Here is a 17,653-nt window from a genome sequence, read left to right as displayed (position 1 = left end):
GTTTGTGCTTCCATTAAAAATCGCCTTCCCGGCTAATAGCTTTCTGGTTCCGCTAAATGACTTATTTTTATAATGATATACTTACCAGTTCGCACTTGTTATCAGCAATAATGCTGGACTTATTTAGGGGAACACCTTTCACTTCATTTACGGTGCCAACCAGAGATGAGTATCTGATTAGTTCTAAAGTTCGGTTTCCATAATATTTTGAGGAATTTTTCTCTCTTACTTGAATCAATAATGCAGTTTGTAGAATATTGTGGCACTTGTACCAAATTGAAAGCCAAATCAGAAATAAGTGAAAAGCATTCTTGAGACGGAAACCAATATAACAAATCTAATAGCAATATAAAAAAAAATATACTAAAATGATGTTTTCTAGAAAAAAAAATTTCTACCTCAAATACGGCATCCTGGCTTTTTGTGTCATTTTAAAAATATACTTGTGTCATTTTATAGATTCTTTTGTTATTTTTTCAATTTTGAAAACTAGATTTGGTGGGAAAAATATCAAATACATGATGCAAGTTAAATTAAACGAGTAAGATGGCATGCACAGTTTAATCAGTCGCTTTATAGTGCATCAGTCGCTATATAGTGTACATGTTTTCTTTATAAAACGCGTACATTTGTTTGGTTTGGGAGAAAAAAATCGTATTTTTAAAGCAATATGAGCTGCAACTTTAATGTTAGAGTTTTTTGTTGAAAAATTGTAAATAACTATTTCAATGACAGAATAAAATAACGTTAATAAACTTCTGTTGTACATGTTTCGATCACAGGTACTTGTGGACAGGAACACCCCCCCCCCTCCCCCGATACTCAACCCTGGGGCTTATTGGACATTTTTTCACAAATTATATTTATTACACTTATTCATCATGTGTACAATATGAAAAAATCGTCAAAACCCAAAAACAATCGCTCCACAAAAAAATACCCCACTACTCGGGGTTGAATATCGGGCATAATCATTTCTAAAATTATATAAAACTCTATATATCAGATTGTATATATAGAGATCTTTCTTCTGCTTTATTTTAGTCTAATTGGTCATTAAGTTTAAGTTACATACAAATTTATCATAATTACACATCTTAACAGCAAAATAAAATTTTCAAAAATGCAGCTCATATTGCTTTAAATTAAAATTTATACCCCCTGATTATAATTAGATCTTTCTTTCAATATCATTTTCAGACTGCACTGGTATTTTTCAGTTTTAAAATTCCACAATTTTCAAAGTGTACTAAGAAAATTAATTATTCAATTTTTTTAGAAAGTAAAACTCAATTACATTTTTAAAATGAATGCAATATGGAAACAAATATACATGTATTTCAGGAAATCTACTCAGACATTGAATAGAAAGGACATTTTGTTTAAAAACAGCTGAGAACAACATACTTTTGTCTTGAATTTTCTGGATTGAAAAAAAAGCAAAATTTTTTGAAGAAAAAAAATACTGCAGCATAATGGAACTATAGTTTGACAGCTACACTTGCCTTGTGTGATAATTGATGTTTCACTACAGAATTCCGCAATGATACATACTCAGGGGGAAAACATATGTTTTAGCACTTTGATGTTTGATTTTCAAGAGCGGCAACGACAGGTTCTCTTTGTAATGTTTTCTAACAACGTGAGTACAATCGTCAGGCAGCAGAGGAAATACAGGGTCCTTGCTGTAGTGGCCACTTGATGCCTCTTCTGCTGTACCTGACAAAAATGGTTTCCTCCCCACGTGCCAACACTTAGTGAAACCATTAATAAAGGGTATTGCTGCAAGTTAATTACAAAATAAAGACAGGCGCAGCTGCCGTGAAATATTTAGGTGTCTTGGGGAGGAAATATTCATTAGAGGCCGCGCAAGGCGTGTCGGCAATTCATAAAGCAAAATGTCACATTAGATACATTAAAGACAATGTATAAATGTGTGAAACATGCATACTTATACATAATTTTTCTAAAAATATTTTTTTTTGGGGTTTGTAATTGTATCTCTAATTGAAAAACTTGAAATTTTTCCTTAAAACCAAATAACAAATCATAATTTTAGATTTTTCACTTTTCCTGTACTTTCCTTTTCTACGTGATACGATAAAAGATACCAAACGCAGGTATTTGCCTGCATTTTATTCCAAAATAACTATTATGTATATTCTTATTTGGAGGGTTAGGGGGTATATCTTGTGATTTAATTTTTTATATATAAAGAAATGGTAAAGGGTGGGGGGTAACAACCTCCAAGTGAAATAGCTATCCTCATCAAAAACTTGAATCTTTCAATTTGCGTGGGCATTTTTTTTTGTTCTTTCTTTTTTTTAAAGCAATAAAATGTTTCTTTTTTTTTTTTTTAGTCTTTTCATTTTTTAAAAATGAAAATATAGAGAATGATAAACGCAAGGAAATCAATCCCTAAATTTTAACACTTTTGCCTTTTGCAAAAAATTCTTGCACTTTTGAAAATTGCCGTTTTAATACACTGCATGTGTACCTGTTCGTCATAAAGTAAAAATGTCGAGTAGCAAAAATAACATTTCAACTTCAAATAATTTCCGCACATCTTAAATGGTGTTGTGAATGGTTCACAAGTGTTTGCAGACCTGTAATGAAATGTTCTATTTACAATTCTACACAAGAACGAAGTATTTACGCTGTAAACAATACGCAAACATTCATGTTCCTTCATCCGAATTTAAAATACCCTCATTCCGGCTTTTGGTCAAACATTTCTGGAATGGCATTTTAAAACAGACGTTAGGATTCATTTGTACATCTCATTTAAACAAAATTGTGTTGAACCGCTTTTTGACGTTCATGTTATTAATATTTGAGCAGCTACAAGTTTAGCCATGGCAAAATAGACAAGCTAGTCTACACTGGCTTCTTATGTTAAAAGATTAAATAAAAGTGTGGCAGAAAACAAGCAAAAGAACAAGTCAACCTTGCTCAGGGGCAGGGCTGAATTCGTTTTCACATTATCTTTTATCAGAGATTTACAAAATAAATTTTGAAAACCCTTTGTTTTCTCTTTTAAACACTATTTAGATATTAAATTGAAATACTTTTCTTAATTTATCATATATTTTTTTTTTAAATTATGTTTAAAATATGGAATACATCTATATTCAATTTTCAGAACATCCCAATTGCACACGAGTGCTGAAATATACATATTTGTGTTTTAAAAAGAAAGACATGTTGGCTATTGTGAAAATTTATAGAACAAGAGGCCCATGGGCCACATCGCTCACCTGAGAAGCTTTGACCATTCTGTTCTTTACCGGATTTCCCCCTTGTTATACATAATGCATCCCCACCCTACCCCACTGATCATAATTTAGACATTTTGAAATCTATACTACCCCATGATCCTTCCATGGGCACATATGTTTCAGCTTTTTTTGCCCAGTGGTTCCTGAGAAGAAGATTTTCAAAAATTTTTCCTATATATTTCTATGTAAAACTTTGATTCCCTATAATGGCCCCGCCCTTCCCCCGGGGGTCATGATTCCTACAATTTAGAATTTACACTACCCCAGAATGCTTCCACAAAAGCTTCACTTTTTCTGGCCCAGTGGTTCTTGAGAAGAAGATTTTCAAAGATTTTTTCTATATATTTCTATATTAAACTTTGATTCCCCATTGTGGCCCCGCCCTTCCCCCGGGGGTCATGATTTGAACAATTTAGAATCTACATTATACCAGGATGCTTCGACATAAGTTTCAGCTTTTCTGGCCCAGTGGTTCTTGAGAAGAAGATTTTCAAAGACTTTTCCTGTATATTTCTATGTAAAACTTTGATACCCCATTGTGGCCCCGCCCTTCCCCCGGGGGTCATGATTTGAACAATTTAGAATCTACACTATACCAGGATGCTTCCACATAAGTTTCAGCTTTTCTTGCCCAGTGGTTCTTGAGAAGAAGATTTTCAAAGATTTTTCCTGTATATTTCTATATAAAACTTTGATACCCAATTGTGGCCCCGCCCTTCCCCCGGGGGTCATGATTTGAACAATTTAGAATCTACACTATACCAGGATGCTTCCACATAAGTTTCAGCTTTTCTTGCCCAGTGGTTCTTGAGAAGAAGATTTTCAAAGATTTTTCCTATATATTTCTATATAAAACTTTGATTCCCCATTGTGGCCCCGCCCTTCCCCCGGGGGTCATGATGTGAACAATTTTGAATCTACACTATACCAGGATGCTTCCACATAAGTTTCAGCTTTACTGGCCCAGTGGTTCTTGAGAAGAAGATTTTTAATGACCCCACCCTATTTTTGTCTTTCCTTGATTATCTCCCCTTGCGAGGGGATATGTCCCTTCATTTTAACAATTTAAATTCCCCTTCACCCAAGGATGCTTTGTACCAAGTTTGGTCAAAATTGGCCCAGTGGTTCTTGAGAAGAAGTCGAAAATGCGAAAAGTTTACAGACAGACAGACAGACGGACGGACGGACAGACGGACGGACGGACGGACGACGGACAAAATGTGATCAGAAAAGCTCACTTGAGCCTTCGGCTCAGGTGAGCTAAAAACTACGGGGCTCGTTTTTCGAAACATGCGAGTCAATGAGTTGATTTTACAGATACAGAACACACGATACCTTATGATTTCAAAAAAATTGATTAATTTAACTTAAGAAAAATCTCTCGTTAAATAATAACTTTAATATTAGCGAATAGGAACTTTTTATTGTGTTTTAGCATCTTTGCATCAACACTGTCTATAGAAAAAAAAGCAAAATGAGCAATAAGATATGTGTAACCTAAAAATATCAACTTTTTGTCATTGCTAAAAATATTCAAAAATAATACATTTTCTGTCCATAAGCTTGACTTTGCCCTTATATCATAAAAAAATATGAGCTTCCAATGATTCTCTGTTATAAAATACATTGTTTTGCCAAGACAGGAATTTCACTCGAAGTACACCCTCAGAAAGAAAACTAGAGGTACTGTGAGCAGTAAGCTCACTAAATTATACCCCCCGCCTCCCATAAAGTCCATGTGTTGCTACATATTGTTTTACGCTAATGTGTACAGAGGAATAATTCGTCCTATCAAATGTTATCCAGAAGCTTCTATAATTATGTGACGTCATAGGTAAACATATAATGGCAATGTCCATGTTTTGCTATGGGAAACCTAAAATACGGGTCGAATAAGAAAGCAAAATAGGAGGTGCACAATGGCAATATGTAATAAAGATTCTGTGAAAGTTTCATTAAATTTCACTCAGTAGTATAGGAGGAGTTGCGGATAAGAGTTAAAGCGTAACAGACGGACGGACGAACAGACAGACGGACGGACGGAAGTAAATCCCGATTACTATATACCCTCCCACTTTTCAAGCGGGGGGGGGGGGGTTATAAAAATTTGAAGTATGGGCTTCCACCATTTTTCCATTAGAAGTTTGTGGACCTTTCAAGTTTTAGGTCTAAACCTTGGGTCAAAGTCATGACACATCCTCAGTCATAAGTATTTTTATACCCCCGCTTGAAAAGTGGGAGGGTATATAGTAATCGGGATTTCCGTCCGTCCGTCCGTTCGTCTGTTACGCTTTTGGGTACCCATCTCTTATCCTTCCATACCACTGAATGAAATTTGATGAAACTTTCACAGAATCTTTATTACATATTGCCATTGTGCACCTCCTATTTTATTTTTCGATCCGACACATATTTTCGGTTTTCCATAGCAAAACATGGACACTGCCATTTTATACATATGGGAGGCGGGGGGTATCATTTAGTGAGCTCATTGCTCACAGTACCTCTAGTTTTTAATTACGAGTTTGGAATGTTTTTCCTTTCGGAAATAATGGTCCAGACATGATTTCACAAACACATACATCGATGACATTGTATTACATATACCTCCCTACCAAATGTCCCCTCCAAAAATAGTGCATAGGAGGAATAATTATTATACCCCCCGCTTGAAAAGCGGGAGGGTATATAGTAATCGTTAATTCCGTCCGTCTGTACGTCTGTCCGTCCGTCCGTCTGTTACGCTTTGGGGTACCCATTTCTTATCCACAACTCCTCTCATACCACTGGATGAAATTTAATGAAACTTTCACAGAATCTTTATTACATATTGCCATTGTGCACCTCCTATTTTACTTTTTGATCTGACATATATTTTGGATTTTCCAGAGCAAAACATGGACACTGCCATTTTATTCATATGGGAGGCGGGGGGTATCATTTAGTGAGCTCATTGCTCACAGTACCTCTAGTTTTATGTTGAAGTTGCATAATCTATCTGTTCATTTGAGAGAGAACTGTATCCAGTCTGAAACTGGTCATCGACAGGAATATTAAGATCTCCAATTTCTTCAAGGTCTTCCCATTGCGATCGGTCTTCTGTGATGCTATTAGGGTCAAGCGTTGGAGCCGTTCGTAAGTACTCGTTGTAACCTGTAAAAACACACAGAAAATAAAAAACAAAACCTTATTTCTTTCCAAATTTTTGTTTCATATTTACTCTATAATCATCAAATACTGTAAACCAACCTATATTCGCTTCATCTTTTATTAGTGATTCGTTAGTTTTATATTGATATGATTTCATTTTCATAACACCAGATAAGAAGTTAGTGATGATTAATATTCGCGAGTTAAAGCAGGCAACGAAACTCGCGTATATTTCTCTCACGCGAATAAAATTTGGTTTACAATAACTAGATTACTGAATCTTAATTTAAGGTGAAATTTTCAATAATCAGAAAAAACCACTGTTAGTAGGTCTGCTTTTTTTTTTCTCTTGCAATTTGGACCCGTGGGGATCCGGGTTAGAATACTGTAGAAGTACTGTTTTCCGCGTGGTATTAATTTACGCTATGTACGCGGTCACAAACTTTCAGCGGAAATTTGTCCAAGCGTACTTAATATAAATATTAGGCATATAGTGACAATCTAGAAAATCCGCGTAATTTTCTACCCGCGGATTTTAAAAACAGAAATTGAGATTCCGCGGAATTATGGCCCCGTGGAAAAAAGTACGTCTACAGTAGGTCCTCAGTACACCCTTGCTTGTCGTAAAAGGCGACTAAATGGGGCGGTCCTTCGGATGAGACCATATAAACCGAGGCCCCGTGTCACAGCAGGTGTGGCACGATAAAGATCCCTCCCTGCTCAAAGGCCGTAAGTGCCGAGTATAGGCCTAAATTTGCAGCCCTTCACCGGCAATGGTGACGTCTCCATATCAGGGAAATATTCTGGAGAGGGACGTTAAACAGAATATAATCAATCAATCTCTTGCAATTTGGATGATATACATGTACCTTGCACGTTGATTGGATGCGAGTGATTCTGACCTGCAAGTCGTTCTACAAAATGGTCTGATCTACCTGTTTTTAAAATAGAAAAAAAAAAGAATTATTCATTTGACTGCAGTTGTATTATTATCATTTATTAGAGAACTCGGCAATTGGTCTGAGAATTTAGCTGATTCTTTCATAATTTTTTTTTCAAGAATCAGCTGATTCAATTACTCAAACGTCACACTGAGTACTGGAGTTTCAAATTGCGTTACTTGTAACACTATGATTATACCTCTGCTGATTTTTCCTTATATAAACATTAGATAGTAAAATGTGAATAATTCCCTAGAAATCACTGTGAATGGACTAATCCCCACGCGTTAGTCAAATAAGCTAATCTCCGCTTCGGAAGCTAATTCCCGGTTATCCTTAATCCTCTAGATTTTACTTTTGTATCAGTACGAGGGGTGATCAAAAAGTTCGCGAACTAATTGAATTACTTCCAAAAAAATAAATGATACAGGGTGTCAGTGTTGAAAATGTTTCAAGTCCTCTCCGATTTTAATGCGCATCTGCAACCATTCTGACCATGCGCGGACCACGTGATATACTAGTAGGCGGTCACGTGACATGCTCCTTATCGTTCTGTCACAGAAGCTTAAAATTTTTTCCGACTCTTATATTTCTTACCATGCAAGTTATTTTTTTCCACAAAAACAGTCCATTTGTCAGAAATGGCCTAATCTCGACAATAGTATGGGTGGATATCACTGGATAATGATATCCTTTTGCAGAATGAGGATGGTGACCATCAAAACCCAATTCCTCTGTCTTTTGAGCGCCGTTTGTTTCATGTGGATAAAGTATGGGTGCCTTTTCTTTATCATATCTGATATGTTTAAAGTCTAAGGTAAACGATATTTTACTCATTTGATAATTATATTATTGTAAAGATATTCATCTATTTTTCTAACTGTAAGTTGGCGATCTTTCATATCAAATAGACCGTTTCACGGTACTGCTCTTTTGCAGGGCAAAATGATATAGTTTGGTGAAATATGATGTAAAAGTAATTGTTTAATATACGTCATTTGATTATCTGTCAACAAAAACTTCGCCAAATGTTATTAATTTGCCCTGCAAAAGTGTAGTAGCGCAGTTACCGTGAAGGGGCAAATTGCTTAACAAAGGACACGTCTCTTTCCCAATTTGCTTTCACTGGGCAACAGAACAATCATAATTTTTAAACATACACTGTATCCCTTCCTTCACTTAAACATCAATCCAATTAATGACAACACTTCTGGCAAGTCTTTTGTCTTCATAGACCGTGTACAAATTATTATAAACTTCTACGAAGGGATTTCCAAGATATACGTTTAACTTATCAGCCTTTCGTTTCTCGAATACGACTGAACCAACCATTTTTTGTCACAAGTGAGCTATCCTATGACGTCATTTTCACATATGGACGTCACACACACGGGGCAAAACGCTCCATTACATATGCTATTTATAGAACATGTCTATGACTCTATGTGTGTCAAATTTAATTCTGATCTGAATCGTGGTTTTGTAAATATAGAGATAGTTCGCGAACTTTTTGTTCACTCCTCGTATAATATGTTATTGGACTAATGATTCCCTTACGTTAGTCAAGTGAGCTAGTCCCCGCACCGAAAGCTAATTCCCCGTCATTCGTTATTTGTATCGGTATAATAAAACAGTTAAAAAGTATATCATTGAGGGAGTTAGCAAGATTAAAGTTTTCCCTCGACAGCGGACTGTTTCCCTCGGCTGCGCCTCGGAAAATTGTCCTGGCCTTGGGGAAATGGAATCTTGCTAACTCCCTCAATTATATACTTTAACTGTATAATAAACGACGGACGTTAGTAGTTTTGGTCAGTGATTTTTAAAATTTTTTCCTCAGGAAAAAAAGTTAGTTTTGACCCAAAACTTTTTTTGTTAAAAAATCATTCAGCAAAATAAAAAAAAAAATTCTGTTACATGTATTTGATTACACTGTAAACTTTTCCCATTGTTCTTTGAAATGTAAATTCACTTTCAAGACATTTAACAACTTTCAAATAATACCAGATGGATTTTCAACAGCTGAATAGGATGTAGGGCTGTTATTAGGAGAAAGGAGTGGTCGGGACTCTTCCCTGCTAGATACCGAGCCTATAAAAATTAAACTATGGTGATGAGGACTGAGCGAAAAGGTATTTAATAAACAAAAAAATATTTTTACTCTTGGAACAAATTGTATCGAGAATGATTAATGATGTATTGAATTTTACCTTGGTTATTAAAAGGACGTACGCGTGCTTCCGGTCGTGGTGGTGTCTCTGCGACAGGGAATGCTGCAGAAAAATTAACAATGTACTGTCTAAAGATTTCAATCTTATAATTCTGTTATTTATAACTTCTTTGTTAATGTAATATTAACTTAGTATTTGTATGTTTCTCTGTTGCATCCTTTACCATGTCACAATATCATCACGAATCATTAAAATTTACAACTTGAAATTTCTTTGGGAGATCTTAGAATTTATAAATAAAAAAACCTGGGTAAGAGTGTGGTATTGATAAAGGTGATCGTTCCTGGGTATTTTTCTGACACTTTCCTCTCGTGCAGCAAATTGCAAGACCAAGAATCAAGGCCATGAATACCCCACCACTAATCCATAGAACAGTTGTAAGCTTAACTCTGTTGAGACAAATGATTTTTCGGAAGACGGTTATTTTCATGCCCAGCAAGATAACACTCAATATTATATTTTAAACTTAACGTTAAAATTAATTTTGAATCATTATTGTTCCAGTACTTAAATTTTTTTTCTTGACTTCTTACTCCTTTCCGGTTAGAGATATGGAAGATGTTTGCCCAAATGGACTTTTATATGCTTCTACCAAATAATGTACGCATCTCCTGGAACTAAATATTTTTTTTAAAAAAATAAAGGTTACTTATTTACGAAAGCCCATTGAGCTAATTTTAGTAGGTTAAAAAAATAAAAATTTCGCGTTATAACGCGAAACTTTCGCGAATAAACGCGTAACTTTCGCGATATCACGCGTAACTTTCGCGAATAAACGCGTAACTTTCGCGAAATCACGCGAAACTTTCGCGAATAAACGCGTAACTTTCGCGATATAACGCGTAACTTTCGCGATAAAACGCGACTTTTGCTGTTTAACCAAGACATTTGCTTAAGTCTTAACTTTCTTTTGATTTTGTGATCAAGTTTATTCATTAATGATAAGCAAAAGGCTATTTTAAACTTATCACAAGCTACAGTTTTAAGTTTTCTTCCTACTGAATCCATCTTTACCGTCATAGATAGTCTTTCTCAGCACTGTTCAAACAATTCAAAGATTATGCGAGTTTTCCAAAAGTTAAAATTCAATTCCTATTATTATAATTAAGATTATGAATTTCGGGGAAAATCGCCCCTTTCCGGCGTCTTTTTTACGCACTCTCTGGAGAATTTGAAATAATTTTATTTTATAAAGAACAAGATATTAGAATTGTGAAAATTGGATAGTAGATTTTCATTTGTCTCCGTTGGATTCACTGTAGAAATACAATATCGGAAAAATATTGACAATTAATTCAAAGTGTACAAACTCTGCCGTGTATACCGTAAGGACAGATGATACAAACAAACTTTTGTCAAATAATTTGAAAATAACTACTTGGGTTACGTTTCAATGAATAAAATGAATACGTTTCACCGCGTAGTTTTTAAAATTCTAGCAAAAATTTTGCAAAAATAGGATTTGAAGTGAAATATATTTGTATAGATTAATAAGGCTGGTTTCAGAGACGTAGACTTTTGAACATCATAAAGGTTTACAATTTCTTTATACTCTAGAAATATATTATTTGCATCATTTTCAATGAAATTAGGCCACTGAGAGTTGCTGGGAGTTCCCGTCTGTTTTCATGTTCTTATCTGTCAGTCAAGATCAAGGTTCCTGAGTAACATTATTATATATGCATATTATTTCGCGAAATAACGCGAATGTTTCGCGTTATATCGCGAAATTACACGTTAATTCGCGAAAGTTTCGCGTTATAACGCGAAAGTTACACGTTTATTCCCGAAAGTTTCGCGTTATAACGCGAAAAATTTATTTTTTTAACGTACCAAAATGAGCTCAATGGGCTTTCGTACTTATTTGATATGAAAAAAAAACATGTTTTATACATGTATCATACAGTAAAACCTTTGGCATAATTTTCTAATTCTATTAACCTTTCAAAAGTATTATTCACAGTGATTCATTATCAAAAGTAAAGGTTTATGAGAAGAAACTGAAAATGTTTAAACGTTTTCGAACGACGACAGACAAAAAAAAAAGGATAACAATTATAGGTTATCTAAGTGACTCAGGTGCCTTTAAAAAACTACACATAGAATAACTGAATTGAATGAATTTTGGATAATTTTTCCTGTTCTCTTACTAATTTGCTCCGAGACGGCCTATGGCAAAAATTAGTCCTGTCACAGACGAATTGCTAGTTGTTTCAGCTTGAGCATGTACAGAGTGCAAACTGCTACACATAAAAATTAAAGTTTAATTGACAATTTGCGAACAAGTTAATGCATAATATTTAAAGAACATTATAGTTTTCTTGCCTTATTTCAATAAAAATTATAAATCTGTCAATGCTTTTAACTTCTTATGGAGATTCCTTCCTTTTTTTTTTAAATAAGTTTTTTTTTAAATCTATTTTTTGTAAATGTACCCTAATGAAAGACTACCAATTCCCGCAGGAATTGCGGGGCTAATACATGTCTGAAAATAATTGTGACCGTATTCCTCGTTGACATCACGGTGGTCTTTCTTGTAGTACCCTAAAGCTGAAAAGAGGTCTGTCGAAGCAGCATCTATAAAAGAAAACGTCTTTTGTTCATTTTGTTTTCCTCATTAGCAAAATGGGGTTTTGTAAAAATGAAATAAAAGATGGACTTTTGAATTGTTTTTGTAACATCATATTTACATGGGGGATATTCACAGGAAAGCCCTTGCCCTTGTACAGAAGAATCTTTTGAAACTTCCATGTATTTCCTCTCCAGACAAGAAATTAATTGTTCGTTGGTCTCATTAGATATACACACATCTGAAAAAACACTTGAAAGATCACCACTAGAGCATTTGGAGAAATTCGCCATGGCATGTGTTACGGAATTTCCTATGAAATGAGTTGAATCAAACATGCATTTGATTTGTCTTCAAAGTACTGTACACTAAAATATATAGAATTTGACGCTAAATGTAATTTTGATTTCTATACTTTTTTTTAAAATTGCATACCAAATACTATTGTTCCTCTTTAAATTATATCTCCTACATGTTTAATCATTTGCATATAAATTATAGGAACGCTAAACAATTTTTTTCTTTACCTGGGATGTAGCTGGTGGCACAGGTTCCTGTATAGTTATGCTCCATCGTTGTCCATTTTGTATGAGACTGGACAATCATCAAGTCCTGTAGGTAGCCAATTAGGGTAAAAAGAATATCAATTAAGATTTTTTAAGGTACTCTTTGAAGTATATGACTGTAAACAGTCTATACTCATTATTATTATTTGAGGCGAATAAACTTTGAAAGATTTCTCCTCTCATATGTAGGTAAAAATTAACATAAATTTGGATATTGAAATACCGGGGTACATTATTATCCTAGATCAAAATGCCATTTCTGTTTAAATTTTTTCACACAATAAAGTAGACTAAAATTCGTTCATTTTCATTTTTTTTTCCCTGCAATTCATAAACACTAATGCACAATTTTATGACAGCGCCACAGCGGGTCAAAGTGATAAACTTTTAAAAATCACATTTAAAGATAAAGGTAATCTTTATCTAAGATTTATAAAGAAGGAAGTTGTAAAGTAGAGCAATATCGGTCAAGGATTTATGATATTAAAGCAAACATCTACTAAATTGAAAACAAAATCTTCAATTATAGACCAGATTGAAAGAGAATTGTATCATACTTACAGACATTAGAACCGTAAATAGACGGACAAGAACAAACCGGGACATGTTTGATATTCTCATCTATAAGCAGTGCTTTCTCTGTAAAAGAAAGTTTTAACTAACATGTGATACTAAATTTATTTGGAAAAGAATTTGGTATAGCTAAAAACTGTGACATGCATGCGGGAAATGTTTATAGAGGAAGGAATCGACTTAAACAGTTCATTTGATTTTTGATAATGTTTGATAAAAGATATTGATATGTTGCTGTCGACTTTTATATATGTTATAGACAAGGTATAAAATAAATCATTACGTGTTCTAATTAACTGAAATCTTAAGTTAAGAGATCTCACCTCATTATGCTAGCGGAGTTCTGCTACTGAGGTATATCAAATCCTAATATTCACACAAGAAAAGTTAATTACCCTGAGTTTTGATGTATTGCTTTAAAAAATTTACACGGTGCGCACGCATTCCGACGTAAGGAGGCATACACATGTATGCACATTGCGAATTCTTCTACCCGGGTATTTATACCAGGTTTTAAGGTTTATATACCCTCTGCTCACTCATATTAAATATTTCTTTAACCCTTGTTTTTTTTCTAAAGAAATGTATTTGTTAAGTAAAATATAAACAAGTATTGCGTAGCTTGCTGGGAAAATTGGCCAGAAAGGACTTCAATTTGGCAAATTTATACAGGAATATAAAGTTAACGTTTATGTCATTAAGAGTTATCTCTCTTATTAGAGTATCGATAAAGATGAACCTTAAAGGATTTCACGGTAAATGACACATTTTCTAAATTAATTATCCGGGAAAAGTACGTGTAAATGCAAAATAACGTATTTGAGCACTTTATTTAAGGATATAATAAAGGTAATGATACTCAAGTTATACTGTATAATCTGGTTTTGGGACAGTTTGCGCTTTATAAACCGCGAAGCACAGCGGCTTATTAAAAAAACCCGTAAACTGCTCTAACCCAAATTATATCAGTATTAAAGACCGAATTATGTTCCAATTTGGGTAGACATTTAATTTATTCTTTACAATTTAATTTTCAATCATTAAGTATTGAAAACAAGACAGGTCCCCTTCTAAAATGCTTTTAATAAAGTTTATCTCCTCTGGATTAACTAGGTTATTTTGAGCACATAATTATAGAAAGATAGACAACTCTTACTTGTCACATTTATACAACTGGGCATGCGCAAGGTAAACTTCCTTTTCCTGTTGAGCAACAAAGCTGCTGGTACCAAAAATTTTAACTGAAGAAAATTACTTGCATCTAAGGCATCACGAAGAGAAAGTCAAAGTAAGTTTGTTTAATTAATGAGTTATTAATTAGGATCAATTACTTGAATTGATTTATTTAAAAATTTAGGGTTTTTAGTCACGGTTTATCAGATTAAATTTTTGGAAAATGTTCTCGACCTTGCTCATAGGTCAGCCATGTTGTAAAAAAAAATGAGTCAGAGTAGAAAAACTTGACAGGGAAAAGTTTAGTTTAGTTGCAATAAATTGTAATATTGTAATGTGTATGTCAGTAAATTTTGGTAATAAACAATCAAACTGACAGAGATTAGTTTAGTTGCTATGAATTGTAATTTGTGCTTGCATTATATTTAAATAAATAATAGGAATATTACAATTAAAAAAAAACAAAAATTAAATGGAATTAAAATTACATTTCTTTTGTTTCATGAGCCATGTTGAGAGCCAATAAAACCAGGGCATCGAAGGCCAAAAGCCCATATGCCCGCCCAGTATCCAGGACATCTGCGGCGCATAGTATTGTAGCCTCCACGGTGTCCACCCAAACATCCACAGTAGTGTCGACGTCCATTGACCCCATCATACCGACATCAGTCACCAGTCATTATTCCCAAGCAGCTATGTCAGTGGCAACAAGAACTTACATGGTCAGCCAAGAATCGCTTGTTCAATCAGTACCCCTGCAGCCTGTCTACGAGACTGCAGACATCCTAACTCCTGCTGTGCAGACTATACCCACCAAACAGACAGTGGAGCCATAGTTGCCTGTGCCAACAACTAGCACTACAGCAGGTATAAATTGCATAGTTGAAATAGATAGGCCTACACCTTTCCAGAGTGTAGCATCAATGCTTGGAGCTCATGTCTCTCAAGCATTGAAAGAAAAAAATTGGAATAACGAGTATGTCGCTCTGAGCAAACTGTTGATCAAAGATCCAGTTTCAGATATACAGCATCATATTGTTTATCTTGATGGTTTAATTCAGGTTAAACCTAAGTACAAAGATGAAAAAATTATGTCTATTTCACAATGGACTGATGCCTTTTTAATTTTTGCCTCAATTTACTGCGCCAAGCACTCTGCACAAGCTATAAATTTATTTCGTTATATGGCAACAATTAGAAAAGGTGCAGGGCGTTCACCTACGTCTTATGGTTGGAGGGATTATGACATCCAGTTTAGGCAGAAAAAATCATTTGATTCAAATCTTAACTGGGGTTCGGTTGATGCTGAACTATGGTTGTTTTATATGCAGCCCACTGTACAAAACTATAGTCAGAATCCCCCAAACAATTTAAATGTTACTTTTACAATTTTCAGGGTGTTTGCGAAAAACACAATTGTAAGTTTTTGCATATTTGTGTGAAATGTAATGGATCACATCCTTCTTTACATTGCAGATCTTCCCAGAATAACATTGTCAAACAATTCCCCCAGTCTAGGCCCACACAACAGCAGTTCCGCCCAAGATTCCCACAGCGAGCAATTCGACCTACACAATAAGTTATGTACGATGGCCGATAGCGGCCGTCAATTTACACTTATGTTATGTGTGTAACGTGCACAGCATTTTCTACGAAACCCAATGACAACTTGCACTTGAAACAAAAAGTGTACAAAGTGTACAGCGTCATTGCAAATTTCCATGTACACTCTACAACAATTTTTGTGTAAAGTGTACATGGAACGTTTCATGTACACTCTACATCTAAAGGTGGTATCAAGTAACAAAATAAAGAGAAAAATTCTTGTTCTTTCCCTTTTTTTCTTCCCCCACATTGGTACCTGCAAGTGCATATAGCCAACACCCATCAGCCACGCAATTTTAAATTCATAGGACTCGACACAATGATTTTTCTTATTTCTCTTTGATTTGACATCGTTTTGAATAAGTTATTTCTTATTGACAGTATTGTTTTTACAGCAATGTGTTTCGGCGGTTGATGTATTAAAAATCTAAATCACGGCCCTGCCTTCATAAGGGATCCCGCAGTAATTTCTATTGTGGCAAAATAGCATTTGTAATTAAGCAAATCACCAATACTTTTATGAAATAAAATAATATTATTGTTTCATCATCATCCCCCGAATTACGTATTGGAATGCACAAAGACCTACAAACAACGAAAAGACAATTTATTTCTTTCCTTTCAATTATGCATAAAGGATATTATATTGATTAAATCTTATCATTTATAAAACTTAAATGTTGCCCTTTCGGAGTTTCCTACAGAATCTTCAAGTTTGCCGCATAAGCTTAGTGTGAATCTAAGAGACACGTGCGTGTCTTGAAACAGACAAAATTATACGAACCAATTAAAATAAGAGAAGGGTACAAACGTGGGGGAAAGAAGAAAAAAAGGAAAGAACAAGAATTCTTCTCTTTATTTTGTTACTTGATACCACCTTTAGATGTGTACACTTTACACAAAAGTTGGTGTAGAGTGTACACCATATATATATTACTATGTAAAACTTGTATTCCCTATTGTGGCCCCGCCCTACCCCCGGGGGTCATGATTTTAACAATTCAATATCTACAATACCCAAGGATGCTTCCACATAAGTTTCAGCTTTCCAGGCCCAGTGGTTCTTGAGAAGAAGATTTTTTAATGACCCCACCCTATTTTTGTCTTTTCTTCATTATCTCCCCTTGTAAGGGGACTTGGCCCTTCATTTTAACAGTTTTAACTCCCCTTCACCTAAGGATGCTTTGTACCAAGTTTGGTTAAAATTGGCCCATTGGTTCTTGAGAAGAAGTCGAAAATGTAAAAAGTTTACGGACGGACAGACGGACGGACAAAATGTGATCAGAAAAGCTCACTTGAGCCTTCGGCTCAGGTGAGCTAAAAACAAGGTGGATGGCGTATGATAACCAATCTTTCACATCCTTATGGTGATAGTGTTAACGGTTACATAGATAAGCACGATTGTACTGTCAGCTATGCTTCGTTTGATGATGCAATTAACATAAATCAAACCAAAGGAAAAGGGGCCCTTATGGCAAAGATGGACATTTCTAGTGCATTTAGGCTTTTACCAATCAATCCTCAGGAATTTTGTCTGCTAGGTTTAAGTTTAATAATTCATATTATATTG

The 17,653-nt window shown here is 34.7% G+C and overlaps 1 protein-coding gene and 1 long non-coding RNA gene across 3 annotated transcripts; both read right to left on the bottom strand.

The window, feature by feature from the left end:
- Positions 1–6,078: 6,078 nt before the first annotated feature.
- LOC134277658 (uncharacterized) lies at positions 6,079–12,168 on the bottom strand. 2 transcript variants are annotated; one of them, XM_062759980.1, is made up of 7 exons: positions 11,748–12,168; positions 10,131–10,214; positions 9,844–9,986; positions 9,577–9,639; positions 9,371–9,457; positions 7,298–7,363; positions 6,079–6,431 (listed from the first exon to the last, which is right to left on the bottom strand). In XM_062759980.1, the coding sequence occupies exons 1-7, from the start codon at positions 11,846–11,848 to the stop codon at positions 6,253–6,255; spliced, it is 723 nt and encodes a 240-aa protein (XP_062615964.1). In that variant the 5' UTR covers positions 11,849–12,168; the 3' UTR covers positions 6,079–6,252. The 2 variants fall into 2 exon arrangements, with proteins under 2 accessions (XP_062615964.1, XP_062615965.1); XM_062759981.1 differs by lacking the exon at positions 7,298–7,363.
- Positions 12,169–12,331: 163 nt separating this feature from the next.
- Positions 12,332–13,373, bottom strand: LOC134277657 (uncharacterized). Its single transcript, XR_009994307.1, has 3 exons — positions 13,294–13,373; positions 12,694–12,778; positions 12,332–12,407 (listed from the first exon to the last, which is right to left on the bottom strand). It is a non-coding gene; the product is annotated as an uncharacterized LOC134277657 (long non-coding RNA).
- Positions 13,374–17,653: the final 4,280 nt, after the last annotated feature.

The sequence above is a fragment of the Saccostrea cucullata genome, unplaced genomic scaffold (genome assembly GCF_032062105.1).
Source record: "Saccostrea cucullata isolate Sc308-1 unplaced genomic scaffold, CSIRO_AGI_Scuc_v1 ctg1289, whole genome shotgun sequence".
NCBI lineage: Eukaryota > Metazoa > Mollusca > Bivalvia > Ostreida > Ostreidae > Saccostrea > Saccostrea cuccullata.
The sequence above is the reverse complement of the archived record's forward strand: the minus strand, read 5'-3'. Positions and strand labels throughout refer to the sequence as shown.